Here is a 22,901-nt window from a genome sequence, read left to right as displayed (position 1 = left end):
TCGGTAAGATTTTACGAAAACATGACATAAAACCGATCTTTAAGCCAACTAAGAAAATAAGTCAAGTACTACGATCTGTGAAGGATAAACGCCCTCCTCTGTCGACATGTGGTGTGTATAAAATTTCATGTACCTGTGGTAAAGTTTACATTGGTACTACCAAAAGAAGCGTAAACACGCGACTGAAAGAGCATAAAAGTCTTTGTCGACTTGGAAAAATAGAAAAGTCAGCTGTAGCGGAACATGCTCTTCAACCAGGCAACCACCAAGTGAAGTTTTCGGATACCAAAGTTTTATCTACAACGTTAAATTACTATCCACGGCTTTATAGAGAAGCTATCGAAATTTATAAACATAACGATGATTTTAATAGGAAAGAGGAGGCTATGAAACTTAGCGATATATGGACAGTGGCTCTACAAAACTGCTAACAATTTTTATCTTTGACAAGGTGGTAATCGATAGTCAACCTTATCTTTGCTATGGATAATCACTGCTCATCACGTGTCACCTGAACCACGCCCCCCTTTCTCACAATATATAAGTCGCTCTCAGACACCCGACCAGTCAGTCGGCAAGACTCAGCGGAGCAGCGCCTCTGAGGAAGTCCAGCGCAGTGCTGGACGAAACGTAAGGAGCAGAAAAGTTCTTGGACCACGACCTCACATCCCGGAAAGTATATCAACAGCCATGTCAACCGGTCGTGAAAGCCTTCATTCTACAAAGGAGTAACTGCTGCAGATGCGGTTATTTCACTGTTGTGGAAGTTGGTGAGAATTCATTCAGTTGTATTGACGCTAAACTTCCGCTCCCATCTTTTATTTTTATAAAATGGATGGTAAATTGGAGGCACAAAGGAGTAACTGCTGCAGATACCGTTATTTCACTGTTGTGGAAGTTGGTGAGAATTCATTCAGTTGTATTGACGCTAAACTTCGGCTCCCATCTTAATTCAGTGGAATCAAAATTCATCTCATCATTGAGGTAGTCTTATACAAAACATTTCATAAAGGAGTGGCCTGATTTAGGAACTTGTAGTCAATGATCTTCAGTGAGGTGTACTTCATGATGTACTCCCAAAACTTAAAGATGTTATTGTTTCAGCCTTGTCGCTAAAGGCAATAGGTTATTTACAGTCTGAGGAAGTTGTTGCTCATACTTCAACTAACCGTCAGTGGTAGCATTTTCTCTGCCTGTTGGTCATTATTTCCGTTCTTCTTAATATCTCCATCTTCTTCCATTCTTCTGTTTCATTGTTTTGAATGCAGAAAACAGCTTCTAATCTGCCAGATTCGAATGCATCTCATCGCCCGATGACAACAGTGAGCAAAACATTTGGAACTATAGAGTATAAATGTCCATGGCGTGAGCATTAATATACAAAGAACGAGAAATCTGTCCGCAACATCTCCTGCAACGTAATTTTGGAACGGCGCATTTTAGACCGTATAGCGCTTAGCGTATTATGAGTGTTATTACTTCGCTGCTGCAAATAGATTACCTTCGGAAATACCGTGAAACTTCGTATAGGCCTATACGTTTTACAGATATCTCAGCAATTCGGTACCAGAAACTGAAGTTGGCTTGAAGATGTGAAGAGCAGTATAATTGTGTTTCTTTGCCACAGTGCCATAGCTCAAATTCCTCATTATCTACGTTTTTCAGTAGCGGAATAAGAAGTGACAGGCAACAATATTTTTTTTGCGTTTTCTATTCCACTTATTCACATTGTCGAATCTCCTTTCTAAGTAACTACATTACAGTGACCTGTAGACGGCGCCGAAATGTCACGAAAAACGTATGCATTTGGACCTTTGAAACTGTTACAGTAAATACGGTAAGCGACTTGTACCACCCGCTTGCCCATTGTCATTTTCATTCCTTCTTTATTTACCCTTCTGCTTTTTATAGACTATCTATAAGATTTTTTCGCCCTCTCATCAGAAAAGTAAACCTAAAATTTTGAAGTAATAAAAGAAGTGACAGCCAACAATACTTTTTTTTTAGGTTTTGCTTTTTCACTGACTCATATTGTCAATTGTGCTCTAATTAGTTACGTTACAATGAGACTGTATAGGAAACTGTCTCATACAGAAATAGATACACACAAGAATTTGGGAACCTACATAAATTGGAGAAAATTAATCAGACTATCTTGTAAAAATTTTATCTCCATATGAACATTGCACGAATATATATACACTGACTGGCAGTTTACTCAGACTTACTTGCAAATTTATCTATGACGTGTCTCGTAAACACATGGCCATAAAATTATATTTGTTGTACATACCTATGAAATGCAACGGATTCTCCTTTCACATACTTCTTTTTACATCGGTAACAGCGACAATACTGCACCATAGCTGTTACTAAAACTCAAAAGTGCAGAAAAGTATATAAAACGAGGCGAATACGTGTATCGTTCAAGTTTCGCTGATACCACAAATTTTAGATAAGCAGCATCGTCCCAAAATCGCGTGACTAGCTCAGTTTTATGTTTAGAACATGCGCAGTAGACTATGCTCACTCCGTAGATGTATATACTTTACGTTTGGAACCGAAGACATGCATGTGCACTTGCATCAGAAAACATTAGTTCTTTAGATAATGGCTAGGAAACAGTTCAGATCACCTGATACACACTTTGCCACCAAGTAGATCGGTTCTTCAGCTACAATATGGTCCACATACCTCCAAACATTCGGTTTTGTCACTTATTCGACTTTGCTTCTAACCGCCTCAATTTCAATTTCACAAATCCTGTAAGCTTTTGTTACGCCAATGTCTCAGTTTTTACCTTCATAGACATTCTATACACAACGGCCGACAGCTGTTATAGCGGTCAATAGATAGCGCTGTCAGTCCGCGTGGAGCATAAATTCTCAAGTGAGAGCAAGCCTAAGCCAGCATTGCGTGACGTAAAAGCAATTCGTTACTCCCTCACGCCTCAGCAGACAGTGTGCTGCGAGTTATAGTCGGAACTTCCTTCTTCCGTTTCCCGCTCCCCTTTTTCTTGTGAACAGACAGATTTTTCTGCCAGCAGGTAACTTTCGGCATTCAGGTAAGAATATCGAAATGTGGACTGAATTCAGTTCAACAACTGCTAGAAGGTGGCTCTTTCATACTATTCACTGAGGTGATACGCTTCCTATGACCTGATCCTTAAATATATAATTAAGAAATGAACTAAAAAAGCAAATGCAGGTAGATGAAGTCATTACCTGTGACCGACATTAGTCTTACAACCTCGGAATAGCATACTGCCTACATAAACGAGCTATTCGTCTCTTTGAAAAAAATTATAAACTGTTTTTCATTACTTTCTTAGAACAAAAAATTCTTAGCCAAGATCACAATAAAACACTGTGTTGTGGATAACCGGTTTCAGTAAACTATGTTACCATCATCAGATCTTCGTACAGGTTATTATAAAAATGTTGTGCCAGATGTATACAAAATGCTTTCCATTAAATCACCAAATGCATAACATATTACATGAATGGTGTGCTGGCACGTCAAAAGTAATAGTTAAAATTACTATGTACACAAATCGCCACAACATTGCATCCGTATGATCACACGTCGTACTTACTAGGGCGCCACAAGCCCTAACTCTGAATTCAGAGCATTTGTGCTCAAGCTAGAGAGGGTTCTGAGTGGCCTTTCAGACTGTGATGCACAAACCTTAACATTAAAAGGCTTTTGTAATCAAACAATGTTATATATAATTACATACTATGTAGAAAAGCTAATCCAATGGCAATAGAGTTTTTTAAATCTCATTTAGGAACAAGAGTGGTAGGATATTTATAGTGCCAAAAACATAGATGACAAATATAATGCTTTCCTTAACACACTTTTCACGGTCTTTGAGAGGTACTTTCCATTAGAATGTTCTATACATGGCACTAGCAGTAAAAGGCAGCCTGGGTGGCTGACTAGTGGGATAAGCATACCATGTAGAACAAATTGGGAATTATGTCAATATGTTAGAAGTCGTCACAATCAAGCTACAGTATCCTATTACAAACAGTACTGTAAGGGGCTTAACAACGTCATTAGGAAGGCAAAGAGTATGTGGTACGCAAACAGAATAGCTAATTCGTAGGATAAAATTAAAACCATATGGTCAGTAGTGAAGGAAGTGTCTGGTCAGCAGCACAAGGTCGATGATGTAGATTCAGTTCACGGTAAAAATATTTCTGTTACTGATAAATCAGATATACATACAGTATTTAACAATCATTTTCTGAGCATTGCTGGTGAATTAAATAAAAATTTAATTTCTACAGGGAATCATATAACACTCTTGGCAAATGCCTTTCCGTTACCGATGTCTTAAATACTCCTCTATGATAGAGACAAGAGGGAGACTGAGTCAATAATTAAATCTCTGAAGACTTAGGACTCTCATGGTTATGATGGAGTGCCTAGCAGAATATTAAAGTACTGTGCTGCACATGTTAGCCTGTATTTAGCCATATTTGTAATTTTTCCTTTAGGAATGGTCAGTTCCCTGCACGATTAAAGTACTCTGTAGTGAAGGGATACTGTAGACAATTTTAGACCTATTTCAATGCCATCAGTGTTTGCTAAAGTTATTGAAAAGGCTGTGCATGTAAGGATAATTGATCATTTTATATCACATAATTTGCTATCAGATGTACAGTTCGGCTTTAGAAGTCGTTTAACAACTGAAAATGCTATATTCTCTTTTCTCTGTGAGGTACTGGATGGGTTAAACAAAAGGTCTCGAACGCTAGGCACATTTTTTTTTTTATTTAACTAAGGCGTTTGATTGTGTTGATCACAAAATATTGCTCCAGGAGTTGGACCATTACGGAACAAGGGGAGCAGCTTGCAATTGGTTCACCTCTTACTTTATCAACAGACAGCAAGAGGTCATTACTCACAGTGTTGAGAATGGCTGTGATGTGGGCTCTGAGCGGGGTACGGTCAAATGTGGGGTGCTTCAGGGATCAGTGTTGGGCCACTCCTGTTTCTTATTTATATAAATGATATGCTCTCTAGTATTACAGGTAACTCTAAAATATTTCTGTTTTCTGATGACACTAGCTTGGTAATAAAGGATGTTGTGTGCAACATTGGCTCTGTTTCAAATAGTGCAGTTCATGACATAATTTCGTGGCGTGTAGAAAATAAACTAACGCTAAATCATAGTAAGACTCAGTTTTTACACTTTCTAACACACAATTCAACAAAATCCGACGTTTCAATTTCACAGAACGGGCATATGAGTAGTGAAACTGAACAGTTCAAATTTATATGTTTTCAGATAGATAGTAAACTGTCGTGGAAATCCCACGTTCAGGACCTTGTTCAGAGACTTAATGCTGCCATTTTTACTATTCGAAAGGTATCTGAAGTAAGTGATCGTTCTACACGAAAATGAGACTGCTTTGTTTATTTTCATTCGCTTATGTCGTATGGTATTATATTTTGGGGTAACTCTTTGCGGTCTAAAAGGATATTTTTTGCTCAGAAACGGGCGGTAGGAACAATAAGTGGTTTGCGAACCTCTTGTCGACCACTGCTCACTAGTCTGGGTATTTTGAGATTGGCATCTCAATATACAGGGTGATTATAGTTAAACTTTCAAACCGCTGTAGAAATAACACCTCTGGTCAGAATGATGTCAAATTGCAACGGAATATTATCGGAGAAGGGGGAAAACGTATAGTTACAAAACAAATAGTTACAAAATGTAGCAATACTGGCGCTGTAAGAATAATAATTTAATAGTGGTCGATTACAAATGACAAATAAATCATACAACAATGTCTAAGGTGTACGTTTGACGTTAAACAAACTGTATTACTCAGTGTGTATGGGTGCACAGGTGTGATACTGCTAGTTACGTAAGCTCATCCACAACAGCAAGGTCATATCACATAGGATGGGAAAAACCGGTTTTTAATTGTCCTAAGAGCCAGAAACCGCATAAAAAGCATCAATCACATCGGTTTTAGTTGCCCTGAGGCCAAAAACCGCATAAAAAGCATCAATCAAAATCAAATCGGATTATTAATTTCCGTGTGACTGGCGCAAAACATGTTCAATATGCTGTCCACCGTTTTCTGCAACAAGTTGAAATCGAGAAACAGTATGTTCCACAATTGATGGAAATGTTTCTTGGGTCACGTTCAGAATGCGTTGCGCAATGCGCGCCTTCAATGCAGCTACGTTTGGAATCGGGACACTGAACACATCTTTCAGATGGCCCCACAGCCAGAAGTCACACGGATTAAGATCAGATGATCGGGACGGCCTGGCTGTAGGGAAATGACGGCTATAATTCTAGCATTTCCGAAATGGCGCTTCAGCAGCTGCTCAACTGGATTTGCAATGTGAGGAGGTGCACCATCTTGCACAAAAATGATCCCATCCACAGCTGGAATGACGTGGTTGCGCAAAAGACACTCATAGCGCTTTCCAGCGCTTACCTGAACGGTAGCAGGACCGGAAGTACCTGTCTCTTCGAAAAAATATGGCCCGATGACAATTGATGCCGTAAACCCGCACCACACAGTGACCTTTTTAGTATGAAATGGTACCGGTTGCTTTGCGTGTGGATTTTCCGTTGCCTGTATTCGACAATTCTGTGTATTGACATACGTATCCTGTCAGATGGGAGTAGGCTTCGTCTGTCCACAAAATCTTCCACGGCCAATCATTGTCCACTTCCATGCGAGCAAGAAATTCTAAAGCAAAGGTCTCTCTTGCTGGCAGGTCAACAGGAAACAACTCGTGCACGTGGGTCATTTTGAATGGATAGCAAAGAAGGATGTTTCATAGGATTTAAGCACCGTGCTGACGGTACGTCCAATGTTCGGGTAATTCCCCGTTCACTACACGTTTGCACACCACCACTCGTCACCTCCTGCACTGCTGTGGCAACTGCTTCCACTGACGTCGAATCAATTCGTTTCCTCCCTCTACCGGAACAAAAGAACCCGTCTTTCCGAATTTCCGAATCATTTTCTCCAGATCACGGCAGTCATCGGACCAACGCCTTTTTTCAAACCCTTCAGTGTACGAAACTAATGCAGAGAGATGTATGCACAGTCATCATTCTTGTAATACAGCTTTACGAGCGGAACGAGATCCTGCATTCAGACAGTCATGGTGAACGTCGCGGACGCGAAAGGAGGAAAAGCTTTTTTTTGTGTGTGTGTGTGTGTGTGTGTGGTGGTGCTGAAGTCTGATCAACTTCGTTGATTTTTACTTCTGTAGGGAATGGAAGGGGTAAAAATTTTCTCTTTATTTATTTATTCTTCTTTCAGCTTTAGTTTGGGCACACAGAAGGGTCCTTTAACTCGCTGCTTTTGGTGTGTATTTGAAAACATGTGTGGAGAAGTGCTAAAGGACGATATGTCCTTAAATTATGGAGAAGTACGTAGGGATATCATTTACGGAGGCTCAAATACTATCGCCTTCGGTACTTTATATTTATGGTTGCGTAAGGGTTCTACCGTACCTACTGTGGTGAGTTGTGGTGTACTGTCACGTATCATGTCCAACTTCCGAAATAAGGTTCGTGCCTTCTCCTTGACCTTGTCTGAGAGGTAAGAGGAGGAAAAGCCACGTACCCGGCGTGTTTATACCAACTTCAATGGGTCGTGCGCATGACAGGTGTTTCCATTTACCTATTCTGACAAATACAGCGCCATCTATTGATCAATTTTCACACTGTTTGTTTTCTTCTGCCTTACGTTTTCCTCCTCCTCCAATAATAATCCGTTGCAATTTGACGTCATTATAACTAGTACTGTTATTTCTATAGCGTTTTGAAAGTTTAACTTTAATTGTAATCAACCTGTATATATTCTTTACTGTCGTTCTTTGTTAAAAATATCAGCTTATTCCCAAGAATAAGCAGCTTTCACATAGTTAATACTAGGCAGAAATCCAACCTGTATTTGGATGGCTCTTCCTTGAGTCTTGTGCAGAAAGGTGAGCATCCATTTTCAACACGCTACCGCAAGAATTCAAAAATCTTAACCCAAGCTCTTTCATATCGAAACTGAAGAGTTTCCTCATGGTTCATTCCCTCTATTCTGTTGTGGAGTTCCTTGAGAACTTGCGCTGATTCTCATCTTATATTGTTGATTGCGTTTACTTAAACTTTTGGCTTCACTTTTTTGGGTTTATAAACATTTTATTTTTATCTGTTATTACTTTTAAGAATTTTTAGCATATTGCAACCCCGTCAGCAACTGTGATAGACTAATATTTTGAAGAATCGGCCTCAGTTGCACAAATTTTCTAGTCTTTGCCAGGTTTAGGTTAAATTAATCCAGCCTTTTTCAGAAGCATAAAATTACTATAACATGCCAGAGTAAGACACAGTCAACATTAAAATTAAAGTCTATAGGACCGTGGTACCATGTCGAATTAAAACTAGTTAGCTGAAGTCTAGCCCCAGCGTCTCTTCACCACGCAGTCGGTTGGCAGCGGCAACTACATTGTAATTTCATGTTCTGACGCGTTCCATGTCCTAGGATATTTGCTGCCCAATTTGGTGCTACGGAACTTGTGTGAATAAAGAAATAAATAAATAACATATCGAAAAAGTGTATCGATACATCGTCGGAAGAAAATATCGAGGTACCTGCCTATAAAAATGTCAGCTGCACATTGAAAATATACTGCTTGTTTCAGAGCTGTATATTTAAGTATGGATTTATTATTAGCTATTCTGTAAATCAACAAGTTGGCAGCCTGCCTATTCCCTTTGGAGCAAGAATTGAAAGGAAAACGAACACACATTCATGCTTGCCGATAACTGCTTTGCTAACAATGGTAACTGCATGTAGTTCGGTTTAGTCACATACCGGATTTATCGGAAACACTTCATGTCGACTTCCGTATGTTTTCATTTCTTCAAACGCCAGTGACGAAGAAGTTGTAGTGTCAGACGTGCTTGGTGAAGCTAAACTTCGCAGTTTCTGTTGTCAGCGCCGAGCGTCGAATACGTCAGCGTTTCGCCTCACACATCTCCGCCCACCTCAACTACCAACCTTGTCATTTAAATTTTTGTTCGTCATTTTCAGTAAATGTTTTTCAAGAATGTCGATGTGAAGAAGTAGCACACTAGTTGCGTTAAAAATTGTTTTTTAAGGCAACTGGTGTACTGTTTCTTCATATCGGAAACCTTGTTATTCCATTCACACCGCCACCCCAGTGGAATCGCAGATCTTCTTTTCTGCCACATATACTTGCTTCACTCGGTCAAAGGAAACGACTGGACGTGATTAAAAGCTCAACAAGTGGTAAGACTTCTTCAAATAATGGAAGTAAAATTGTGTGCTACAGTTGTTGTTGTGGTGGCCTTCAGTCCCGAGACTGGTTTGATGCAGCCGTCCATGCTACTCTATCCTGTGCAAGCTTGTTCATCTCCCAGTCCCTACTGCAGCCTATATCCTTCTGATTCTGCTTAGTGTATTCATCTCTTGGTCTCCCTCTACGATTTTTACTCTCCACCCTGTCCTCCAGTACTAAATTGGTGATCCCTTCAGGCCTCAGAACATGTCCTACCAACCGATCCCTTCTTCTAGTCAAGTTGTGCCACAAACTCCTCTTCTCCCCAATTCTATTCAATACCTCATTAGTTAAGTGATCTACCCATCTGATCTTCAGCATTTTTCTGTAGCACCACATTTCGAAAGCTTCTATTCTCTTCTTGTCTAAACTATTTATCTTCCATGTTTCACTTCATACATGGCTACACTCCATACAAATACTTTCAGAAACGACTTCCTGACACTTAATCTACACTCGATGTTAACAAATTTCTCTTCTTCAGAAACGCTTTCCTTCCCATTGACAGACTACATTTTATATCCTCTCTACTCCGACCATCATCAGTTATTTTGCTCCCAAAATAGCAAAACTCCTTTACCACTTTAAGTGTCTCATTTCCTAATCTAATTCCCTCAGCATCACCCGACTTAATTCGACTACATTCCATTACTCTCGTTTTACTTTTGTTGATGTTCATCTTATACCCTCCTTTCAAGACACTGTCCATTCCGTTCAACTGCTCTTCCAAGTCCTTTGCTGTCTCTGACAGAATTACAATGTCATCGGCGAACCTCAAAGTTTTTATTTCTTCTCCATGGATTTTAATACCTACTCCGAATTTTTCTTTTGTTTCCTTTACTGCTTGCACAATATACAGATTGAATGGCATCGGGGAGAGGCTACAACCCTATCTCACTCCCTCCCCAACCACTGCTTCCCTTTCATGTCTCTCGACTCTTATATCTGCCATCTTCTTTCTGTACAAATTGTAAATAGCCTTTCGTTCCCTGTATTTTACCGCTGCCACCTTCAGAATTTGAAAGAGAGTGTTCCAGTCAACATTGTCAAAAGCTTTCTCTAAGCACACAAATGCTAGAAACGTATGTTTGCTCTTCCTTAATCTTTCTTCTAAGATAAGTCGTAGTGTCAGTATTGCTTCACGTGTTCCAACGTTTCTACGGAATCCAAACTGATCTTCCCCGAGGTCGGCTTCTACCAGTTTCAAAAGAACAACTTCGAATACTTTGCTAATATTGTTAAAAATGTAGAATACAAAATAAAAATGTCGGCACTCGTTATTTCTGTTTCGATGTCGATATATCGTGTAAATAATATCGCCATTATAGTTATCGCTATATTTTAGGAGCAGTGTCGATAAATTGAGATTTTATCAACAGCTCTAGTATGCATTCGGCCCTGATAGCATTTTTATGGTTCACACTGAGTGACCGCATCGAACGGCGCAGGTGGAGTTCTTCGAAAGAGAGGATATTCGACGAATGGGTCGGACTGCCCGTCACCCCGACTTAAATCCCATAGATTGTGCGTAGAACTGCACTACGGCCACATGCACCAACAACCATAGAGCAACTTTCGACCGTGCTGTAGGAGGAACGGTACGCCCTGCCACAGCAACTCCTTACCAGCCTTGTCGCCAGCGTAGGAACACGTTGCAGAGCATACACTGCCGTCCGTGGAGACTACATACACGAATAAGAAGCACGTCCCACCTTTTGCAATGTCTACGGTTCCATAATAAATCACGGTGATTTCAATGCAATTATTGTCTTCGAATAAAAGTGTCATTTCTATACGTCTGACTGCGTATTTCTTTCAGCTACGTTCTGCACCATACTTTTAACAGTTATTTCTATGCATGGTTCAAGTTTCATCGAGCTGTATTACTTGGCAGTGACATATCATACGAAAGTTGCTTTCGTCCTTAAGTTTTGCACATCAATACATAGAAATTTAGGTACCAGGAGCGTTTCGCCTATTATTTTAAGGTATCTTCTGTGGATTTAATGTCGACGTAAATACGAAACGCTTCTGGAACATAGATAAATATAGACTGCAGCAAGAAAAAGGCGTTTAAATTTATAAAACGACTATTTATGTACTTGATACAGATAATGCCCACACTAACAAACTTGTTCAACGCCATTAAAAATACGAATAATATTATGTAATTTCCATCCGCCTCGTCTCAAGAACAAACAATAAACCACTGTGACGGTTTCTGAATACATTAGATAGCAACTTATTTTCTAAATGAAATATCACAGCTCAATTTAATTAAATGTTCTTATTTTTGAGTCACATAATTATCTTAAAAATCTGCTTCTCTTTTGACGTAACATTACAGGCTGACGGCCCTGCCCCATGTCTGCACACAATATATCACACTCTGAAGCTGATGTAAGAGAGTTTTGTATGATATACGACATGTGGCGCACTGTTAACTTCTAATATTCCAGAAGAGTAAATTCCTCTACATCTTTGAGATTTACAAGATATGGTGTGTTAAAGTATCTTTGTGCTGAAAATTAGTAATAATTTCGAACATTTCCCGAATTTGTTGATGTCAGTACTGTTTTATATCTAAAGAAAATTTACAGTGACATATTCTCTGATGAATCCAATGAACAGCTCTGATAGATTTTTAGTAATGCCAAGGCTGATTCGTAGTAACCATGCCAGCGTTGGCTTAGCTGCTGCTAATATTGCATTTGAACTTAGGCTCTGGCCTGGAATTAGTGACTGCTACTGTACCGAGACCATTGGTTATACAGGATCAGCCTGAACTCTATTAACTAAGTTACAGTGGTTCATGTGGGTTCTTTGCTAAGCGTTTTGATATAAGATAACCTACCCCTACAAGGAGAAGTCAGTTCTGTTTGCCAGTTAATCATCTTTGTGGCTGTGTTGGATTGAGAATGCCTACACACAGATGGAAATGCGTGTCTGTAAAGAAAACGGTTCCATTGATTCATGGTATTCCTGGACTTTGCGGTCTGCGCTATCGTATATTAGAAATCTGGCTATAGGAAACCGTGTGTGAGTTCGATACCACACAAATTGTGTGACCATCACAAAATCTGGCGACTCGGCGCAACCTCGTAATTTCCCCTGTGCGTCAACTAAGAGGAAGAGGAAATACTGAACAAACGTGTGACAGGGTTTGAGGCATGGAAGTTCTTCAACAATGAGCAAAAACAAACTCACAATCAACATCTCAGATGCAGAATTACTACACAAATAAGCAAAGAGGTCCAAGCGCATCCCCAGGACAAAAGTCTGACTAATTCCGGGGTTTGAAGAGAGGTTTTATTTATTGGATTAATGAAACTTGGGTCGAGGACCATGGCTGCCTCGCTGAGAAACTCATGCCAGAAAAAGCCGAAAATGAATGTAATGTTCAAAAAATGGTTCAAATGGCTCTGAGCACTATGGGACTTAACTGCTGAGGTCATCAGTCCCCTAGAACTTAGAACTAGTTAAACCTTACTAACCTAACGACAGCACAAACATCCATGCCCGAGGCAGGATTCGAACCTGCGACCGTATCGGTCGCGTGGTTCCAGACTGTAGCGCCTAGAACCGCTCGGCCACCCCGGCCGGCCGCTAATGTTCGTCCTCCGACCATAGAAGCAACGGAATATCTCCTGCAGAATATGAAATAGGAGAATTAGGATCTTCCGCCTCACAGTCGGAGTTGATTTTAATGTTTTTCGTGAAACGAAGAGGGCATTAACACTGGAGCATTTCAAATAAAACTAAGAGCATCAGACCATTGCGAGTAACTGATTGAACAGCCATGCAGACGTTTTCTGTGGTGCTATCTGTTCGACTACATTCCATTATCTTTATTTTTTTATTAATATTCATCTTACAATCTCTTTCAAGACGCTGTCTATTGCGTTCAGCTGTATTTTAAGTACTTAGTCGTCTCTGACAGAATTACAATGTCATAGGCAACCCTCAAAGTTTTAATTACTTCTTCCTGAAATCTAATTCCCGTTCCAAATTTGTCATTGCTTTCCTTCACAGCTCTCTTCTCCACCACTGCTTCCCTTTCATGTCTTTCGTCTTTCGTAAGTGTAGCTTGGTCTTTGTATAAACTGGAGATATTTTTTCTCCCCGTAAAATCTCTGCTACCTTCTGAATTTCAACCAGTGTATCTCATTCACCGTAGCCAAAAGCTTTTTTAAATCTTATTAAGGATGGTTTACCTTTCTTTAGTCTATCATCGAAGATACGTCATTAATACCAGTATTGCCTCATGTGAACCTACATTTCTCCGGAACCCGAATTGATCTTCCACTCTGTCTGCTTCCACCAGCCTTTCCAATCTTCTGTAAGTATAACGATTGGTAAAAGTATGGACACACCAAAAACACAACATAGTGCCAAGCCTAATAATGTAGTAATCCAGTTGCCATTCAAAACAGCTCCCAGTAGTCTCGCAGCGTAAAAATACAGGTCCTTTATGGTTTTTGAGGGGATCTTATACCATTGTTCCTGCAAAATAGTGACACGTTCAGGAAACGACGATGGAGTTGGATAGTGATCACGTATTCTCTATAATTTACACCACAAAGGCTGAATAACATTGAGATCTGCTGACTGTGGTGTCCGAGGGAGATGCGGCAATTCAGCCTCGTGTTCACAAAACCAGTCCTGAACAATATGAGCTGACTTTATCCTTGGCAGAGTAATCATGGGGCCCATGTAATACTATGATATGGCTGCCAAAATCATCATCGAACTTGCACCGTGTCCCAGTCTTGAGACGCAAACAGAAGTTGGAGACAGTGTGAAACAAGATTTATCCGACCAAATGATATTGTTGCATTTCTCTGCAGTCCAAGATTTATGGCTTCGGCACCACGTTTTCCTGTTAGAGCCATTTGCGTCACTCATGTGTTTTTCCAGTATTGCGGCTCGCCCTGCTGTTCCCTGCTTTTGGAGTTCCCTTCGTGTTGTTTTGGTGCTGACACTGTTCGCGAGTGCGACATTCAGTGCTGCAGTGACTTTTACAGCCGCCGGGCCCTTATTTTTCGTCACAGTCCTCTTCAATGACCGTCTGTCACGGCCACTCAAAATACACTTTCGTCCGCGTTGTGACTTAGCGAATGACATTTTTCCGCTTACCCTGTTGCCGGTACAAATATTCGATACCATTTCTCTTGAAACACTAAACCCCTCGGCTCCCTTGGTGGCGGAAGCATCGATCATACCAGCGCTAAGTAATACATTTGTCAGCAACAGCCTTTTTTGCAAGTTTTTTGCAAGGGCATTTCGTCTGTCTCAGATATCTTGGCTACCACATGGAATAGTTTCATTATGATATGTGTGATGTCGTCCAACGAACGAGATCCCAAAACGAAGTTGTTACCTTGCAACGCAACTACAAAGGAAGATAATAGCTGCAAGCTGCATGGACGAATAAGCGCCACCACAAGCGTTCTTCAGCTTGCGGCGAGCACCGTACCGCTCAGCCTAGACAGTGACCATCGACTAAGCAAACAACATCGTCTTCTAGCAGGCCAGCAGTGTGCTCAAAGTATTAGGCAGAACCTTATCTAAAAGTTATTGTTAAATGTACTCTCACTGAGCTCAGATACGTAGCAAGTGATACATTAATGCTCAGAGACAGTGGTAAATATTCATGAGATTGTGGAATTAAGTAATTCTTCTTTTCTATTTTATAATAAAGTGAACTAATATTTCATGTGTTATACTATCCACTCAGTCTTCTCCAGGGGCAAAGTGAAGAACCCACTATGTACTGACGAGTGTACTTTCGTCCGGTACAACAGTAACTACTCCCAAAGATCTCAAGAATTATGGAAGAATACCAGCTACCATAGGTCCCATGTCTCAACTTCGGTCTTTCAGCGCTCTGTCAAGTTCTTCTCACACTATAATATCTTTCATGTCATGTTCATTTACTTCCTCTTCCTTTTTCACAATGCGTGGCAACAGCACATCACTCCGTTCAGTAACAAATATATACTCACACAACAGGCACTATGTGATCAAAAGTATCCGGACACATGGCTGAAAATGACCTACAAGTTCGTGCGCCCTTCATCGGTAATGCTGCAATTCAATATGGTGTTGGCCCACCCTTAGCCTTGATGGCAGCTTCCACTCTCGCAGGCCCATGTTCAATCGGGTGCTGGAAGGTTTCTTGGGGAATGACAGCCCGTTCTTCACGGAGTGCTGCACTGAGGAGAGGTGTCTATAGCGGTAGGTGAGGCCTGGCACGAAGTCGGCATTCCAAAACATCCCAAAGGTGTGCTATAGGATTCAAGTCAGGACTCTGTGCAGGCCAGTCCATTACAGGGATATTATTGTCGTGTAACCACTACGCCACGGGCCGTTCATTATGAACAGGTGCTCGATCGTGTTGAAATATGTATTCGCCATCCCCGAATTGCCCTTCAACAGTGGGAAGCAAGAAGGTGCTTAAAACACCAGTGTAGGCCTGTGTTGTGATAGTGCCAGGCAAAACAACAAGGGTTGCAAGCCCCCTCCATGAAAAACACGACCACGCCATAACACCACGTCCTCCGAATTTTACTGTTGGCACTACACACACTGGCAGATGACGTTCACCGGGCATTCACCATGCCCACACCCTGCCACTGGATCGCCACTTTGTGTACCGTGATTCGTCACTCCACACAACGTTTTTCCACTGTTCAGTGGTCCAATATTTACGTTCCTTACACCAAGCGAGGCGTCGTTTGACATTTACCGGCGTGATGTGTGGCTTATGAGCAGCTGCTCGACCACGAAATCAAAGTTTTCTCAATTCCCGCCCAACTGTCATAGTATTTGCAGTGGATGCTGATGCAGTGGAGTTCCTGTGTGATGGTCTGGATAGATGTCTGCCTATTACATATTACGACTCTCTTCAACTGTCGGTGGTCTCTGTCAGTCAACAGACGAGGACGGCCTGTACGCTTTTGTGCTGTACGTGTCCCTTCTAATTTCCACTTCACTATCACATTGGAAACAGTGGACCTAGGGATGTTTATGAATGTAGAAATGTCGCATACAGACGTATGAGACAAGTGACACCCAATCACCTGACCACGTTTGAACTCCGTGAGTTCTGTGGAGCGCCCCATTCTGCTCCCTCACTATGTCTAATGACTACTGAGGTCGTTGATATGGAGTACGTGGCAGTAGGTGGCAGCACAATGCACATAATATGAAAAAGGTATGTTTTGGGGGTTACTTTTGATCACATAGTGTACAGACATGTCACACATACACAACATTTTAATATTTGGTTGGGACAACGTTCTCGTCGGAGAATAAATTAATATGGAAATAAATTAATATGATTCTATTCCCCGATTCCGATTAAGATTTTCGGGAAGTTTTCCTTGGTATATGCCGGAACTGGTAAGCCCCAACAATTTATTCCCAATTAGAGTCCCGAATTTGCCCAATTATCAGCTTGTCTGACATTTGACCGAATACTGGGTGATCAAGAAGTCAGTATAAATTTGAAAACTGAATAAATCACGGAATAATGTAGATAAAGAGGTAAAAATTGACACACATGCTTGGAATGACATGGGGTTTTATTAGAACCAAAAAAATACAAATGTTCAAAAAATGTCCGACAGATGGCGCTTCATCTGATCAGAATAGCAATAATTAACATAACAAAGTAAGACAAAGCAAAGATGATGATCTTTACAGGAAACGCTCAATATGTCCACCATCATTCCTCAGCAATAGCTGTAGTCGAGGAATAATGTTGTGAACAGCACTGTAAAGCCTGTTCGGAGTTATGGTGAGGCATTGGCGTCGGATGTTGTCTTTCAACATCCCTAGAGATGTCGGTCGATCACGATACACTTCCGACTTCAGGTAACCCCAAAGCCAATAATCGCACGGACTGAGGTCTGTGGACCTGGGAGGTCAAGCATGACGAAAGTGGCGGCTGAGCACACGATCATCACCAAACGACGCGCGCAAGAGATCTTTCACGCATCTAGCAATATGGGGTGAAGCGCCATCCTGCATAAGCATCGTACGTTCCAGCAGGTGTTTATCAGCCAGGCTGGGGATGATGCGATTCTGTAACATATCGGCGTACCTCTCACCCGTCACGGTAGCAGTTTTGCTGACCAGCGCCATCTGTAGGACATTTTGTGAACTTTGTTTTTTTTTTTTTTTTTTGTTCTAATAAAACCCCATCTCATTCCAAGCATGTGTGTCAATTTTTACCTCTCTATCTACATTATTCCGTGGTTTATTAAGTTTTCAAATTTATACTGACTTTTTGATCACTCTGTAGAACCGTGACTCTCCAGTGGGTCGTATCTCGAACAGCCTGCCCCATTGCTAGTAGTGGAGAATGAAAAGAGTAAAAAAAAATCCACAGTACTCTCTTGAAGTTAGTTTCCTTTGTATAGCCCTTCTACATATTACGTCCAGCTCTCAGACTTTCGTTCTTTGGTTAGTACTAGCTTGTCGCCTGAGCTCACGATGTTCCTCCAGCTCTTTCTCTTTCTCCAAAGGATTACTTAATTGTGCTGTATGTATTCCCATAGTTATGCGGACTGTTAAAGGTTCTACCATCAGTACTTGCATGATCAGTTGTATCCTTACGCGTCGCTGGTCCTCTGAAACATTGAGCTGAGTGCGTCTTTTCTGACAGGAGGCAGTGTCTTGCTGTTTTGTTCAACAATGCCCAAGCGCTACCGTTTATGTGAGATGAGATCAGTCGTTCAGGTCTCTCGTAGAGCGATCGTATGAAACAGAGTCGCTCCAGAAAATATGAACAGTTTGCAGATGTTAACGAAAACTGAGTTAGGAAGTTTTCCGTCGAATGGTAGGACAGCAGAGAATGATTAATAGGTTTATTCGCGGATGGTGCGAAATGTGGACAAATCAGCGACGTCATTCTCAGTCAGTAGCGGGCTATATTACGAAGGGCGATCAAAAAGTTACCGCCTGAGGGTACTTGCTGCAACGTATATGCAACATAGCGCTACTCCGATGCTGGTGTATAAGCACAGACACATAGGCAAGGGATTTTTGTGACATGTCTGTGAACTGTGATATCGTTATTACCAAACGCGTTCAGACAGGACCAGTGTGCTGTAATTCTTTTTTTGACTGCCGAAACACAAACACAGGTAGACATTCATCGGAGTATGAAGAATGTGTAAGGGGCATCATTTCTGTCGAAAACCACCGTTGTGGAATGGTACGCGAAGGGACGCTGCTGCTTCGTGATAATAACGTCCCTATACCGGATATGTCGTAAAGCAGAAGTTACGACAACTTAAGTGGGAGGCATTCGAGCACCCACCCTAGAGTCTTGATCAAGCCTTCAGTCTCTTAAAAAAGGCCATGAAGGGTCGACGATTCATGTCGGACGAAGATGTGCAGCAGGCAGTTACAGACTTCTTTACGCAGCAGGACACGATGTTTTACCAAATGGGTATCTTCAATCTGCTGCGTAGATGGGATGATTGTCTCACAAGGGGACCCTCCATACTGTAAATCACTGATTTTGATGCGCTTCAAATATGTCGTAGAGGCACTTACCCGGAGTATCTGGCTATCCTGTTTTGGTTTTGAGAAAATCGATTCCGAAGTTCATTGCGCGCTTTGTATATCCGTAACATAAGATATACTTCGAGCAAGTCAGCGTAGAGCAACGGTAAAGGTTCACGGCTACCGCACTGGAGGTATTGTATTCGAATCCTGCTCGTGTACTTTTTTTTCAAAACGATCGAATTTTTCAATTTTATTTCAAAGAATATCAACAAACAGTGTAAGGTGTGCGAAATTATAAAGATATATTCAGTTATTAATTTTTTCAAATATTCATTCAGCTTGTGGTTTGCATCATATTTTCCCAATTCATCTTCTTCGTTGAAATCTATCAGTTCACCATCAATAATGATCTGTCTTTCGACCAAGAGATCCTGTATTGTGATTCATATCTCATTCCCAGTTGCAACGGAATTGGCAGAGATCACGCTAGGCGGTGTATTCGTTACGAGATTCAAATTGCGGAGTAGATTTTCGGTGTATTTAATGGCATTTGTGATTTCGCCTTTTGATTCTCCGTTCAACTTCTCTACTTGAGGATCTTTTCTGGCTGCACTACTGAAGAAACACTTTGTTCTTCTATTTCACAGAATTTTTCTAACACACGGCACTAGAGACGCTTTGCGAGCAACTGACGCGTTAGTTCGATGCGAATGCAACTCGCAACTCGCATCCTCATTGGCCTAGGAGCTGGGGTTCCCGTTACAGCTAACGGTATTCACGGGAGAGGGGACGATAATGGGCGGAGATCGGTTTCGGTAATACAAGAAACGACCGTTGTACGAACATTTGGAACTTCAACTGCGAACCACAAACGGAATGAACATTTGAAAAAAATAATAACTGAATATATCTTTATAATATCGCACACCTTACAATGTTTGTTGATATTCTTTGAAATAAAATTGAAAAATTCGGTCGATTTTGAAAAAAAAAAACACAAAGAACACGAGCAGGATTCGAAGACAATACTTCCAGCGCGGTAGCCGTGAACCTTTACCGCTGCGCTACGCTGACTTATTCGAAATGTGTGTAATATTACGGATATACAAAGCGCGCAATGAACTTCAAAAACCAAGGCCCGTCGCTAAAAAAACGGTTAGCCAGATACTCAGGGCAAGTGCCTCTACAACATATTTGAAGCGCATCAAAATCCGTGATTTACAGAATGGACGGTTTCCTTGTCAGTGTTCACGGCGATTTTGCCAAATTGGCATACCGATTCTGGACTGTACACTCTTCAAAAAATGGTTCAAATGGCTCTGGGCACTATGGGACTTAACTTCTGAGGTCATCAGTCCCCTAGAACTTAGAACTACTTAAACCTAACTAACCTAAGGACATCACACACATCCATGTCCGAGGCAGGGATCGAATCTGCGACCGTAGCGGTACAGTCTTCGAATGGAAACTTTTCGATCGCCCCTTTTTATTATTTGAACGCTTATTAATATTAAAGCGAAGTTTTATTGTGTCGTAGTTTAATTCGCAGAAAGAATACAACAATGGCAATCCTCAGTATGACAGTCGAACTAAATTTAACAGCTAATATTAAAAGTTGGCGTTTAACAATTGTTAGGAAGTGCGTTAAGTACCAGCTCAATAAACGAAGTAAATTGTATGAATTGTTATCCTTTGGGAGCAACCGTTCCGTTTAAATTTCACTTCAATATTAGTAAGGAAAAGAGGCAGAGTTCCGTGTTAGGAAACACGACCAAGTTTCTTACGAAGCGTGGTCTCTCCTTTAACCAATCCTTACCAATGTTCGATCGCCTCAAAGAAAACCGTAGATTAAGCATCAGCAAAATATAACGAGAGGGAGATTACAGTGCCCCTACAGCTTGGCTATTCTCCACTAGCCATGACTGCTTCGGCATTTGGCATTTCCTATCAAATTTCTTTTCTAATATTTGCATTTTCTGTGTGAATAAGTAGACACTGTTACAAGTCTGTGAAGCATCTCGTGCAGAAGCGTCCGTTCCTAATAAAACACGACATTTTAGAAACTGTGAATAGTTTTACTACTATTGTGGGGAGCCTCGGCTTGTACCCTGACTCGTTTTGCAGTGGGCGAAGATCGTGGTGTCGCTGGAACGCGCGGTGAACCAGGCGGCGGCGCACCAGTACCTGCAGGAGTACAGCATCTCCCTGGGGCCCAGCGACGACCCCAGCCAGGAGCAGCGCGGCGTCATGGTCATCAAGACCAAGAGCAAGACGCGCGCGCGACAACGCAAGGGCGCCGTCATGAACTGGAAGGTACGTCGCACAGGCGAGCCTCTGCTGCGTCGCTGGGACATACTCACCTGACACCAGACCACTGAGTCTAGCTGTACTACGATCTATATTGTGCCCATTTTGGAGAATCTTCGTGTCTCTGGAGACAGAATGACCCCAGAGCAAAAACGCCAGTACTGTGACCATTGGTCGCAGGAAACACGACTAGCACTCTCACACGACGACTAAACATAATCACTTAGAGACAAGACCCCGTGGACGATCCAAACGACTGTGCAGACAGAACATCTACACTACTGGCCATTAAAATTGCTGCACCACGAAGATGACGTGCTACAGACGCGAAATTTAACCGACAGGAAGAAGGTGCTGTGATATGCAAATGATTAGCTTTTCAGAGCATTCACACAAAGTTGGCGCTGGTGGCGACATCTACAACGTTCTCACATGAGGAAAGTTTCCAACCGGTTTCTCATACACAAACAGCAGTTGACCGGCGTCGCCTGGTGAAACGTTGTTGTGATGCCTCGTGTAAGGAGGAGAAATGCGTACCATCACGTTTCTGACTTTGATAAAAGTCGGATTGTAGCCTATCCCGACTGCCGTTTTCCGTATCGCGACATTGCTGCTCGCGTTGGTCGAGATCCGATGACTGTTAGCAGAATATGGAATCAGTGGGTTCAGGAGGGCAATACGCAAGCCGTGCTCGATCGCAACGGCCTTGTATCACTAGCAGACGAGATGACAGGCATCTTATCCGCATGGCTGTAACGGATCGTACAGCCACATCTCGATCCCTGAGTCAACAGATGGGGACGTTTGCAAGACAACAACGATCTGCACAAACAGTTCGACGACGTTTGCAGCAGCATAGACTATCAGCTCGGAGACCAAGGCTGCGGCTACCCTTGACGCTGCATCACAGACAGGAGCGCCTGCGATGGTGTACTCAACAATGAACTTGGGTGCACGAATGGCAAAACGTCATATTTTCGGATGAATCCAGGTTCTGTTTACAGCATCATGATGGTCGCATCCGTGTTTGGCGACATCGCGGTGAACTCACATTGGAAGCGTGTATTCGTCATCGCCATACTGGCGTACCATCCCGCGTGATGGTATGGGGTGCCATTGGTTACACGTCTCGGTCACCTCTTGTTCGCATTGACGGCACTTTGAACAGTGGACGTTACATTTCAGATATGTTACGACCCGTCGCTCTACCCTTCATTCGATCCATGCGAAACCCTACATTTCAGCATGATAATGCACGACCGCATGATGCAGGTGCTGTACGGGCCATTCTGGATAGAATAAATGTTCTACTGCTGCCCTGGCCAGGACATCCTTCAGATCTCTCACCAATTGGAAACACCTGGTCAATGGTAGCCGAGCAACTGGCTCGTCACAATACGTCAGTCACTACTCTTGACGAACTGTGGTATCGTGTTGAAGCTGCATGGGCAGCTGTACCTGTACACGCCATCCAAATCAAGGCCGTTATTACGGCCAGAGGTGGTTCTTCTGAGTACTGATTTCTCAGTATCTATTCACCCAAATTGCGTGAAAATGTAATCACATGTCAGTTCTAGTATAATATTTTTGTCCAATGAATACCCGTTTATCATCTGCATTTCTTCTTGCTGTAGCAATTTTAATGGCCAGTAGTGTAGATCGCTACATAAACACTTGTAGCTACGAGAGTACAAGGGGCAACGAGCTCATGCAACGAATGAGTCTACGGA

General features: G+C 41.9%; 1 protein-coding gene across 1 annotated transcript in view; it reads left to right on the top strand.

The window, feature by feature from the left end:
- LOC126187336 (transient receptor potential cation channel subfamily V member 5) overlaps positions 1-22,901 on the top strand; it is a gene marked incomplete at its 3' end in the record, with an annotated part of 212,325 nt that overhangs the window by 144,703 nt on the left and 44,721 nt on the right. The window contains exon 12 of the mRNA XM_049928398.1: positions 20,989-21,177. Within this exon, the coding sequence (XP_049784355.1) occupies positions 20,989-21,177 (189 nt within the window). The remainder of the gene's footprint in view (positions 1-20,988; positions 21,178-22,901) is intronic.

This window comes from Schistocerca cancellata, chromosome 1 (genome assembly GCF_023864275.1).
Source record: "Schistocerca cancellata isolate TAMUIC-IGC-003103 chromosome 1, iqSchCanc2.1, whole genome shotgun sequence".
In the NCBI taxonomy this organism is placed as follows: Eukaryota; Metazoa; Arthropoda; class Insecta; order Orthoptera; family Acrididae; genus Schistocerca; species Schistocerca cancellata.
Note: the sequence above shows the minus strand (reverse complement) of the source record. Positions and strands in the feature narration are given on the sequence as shown.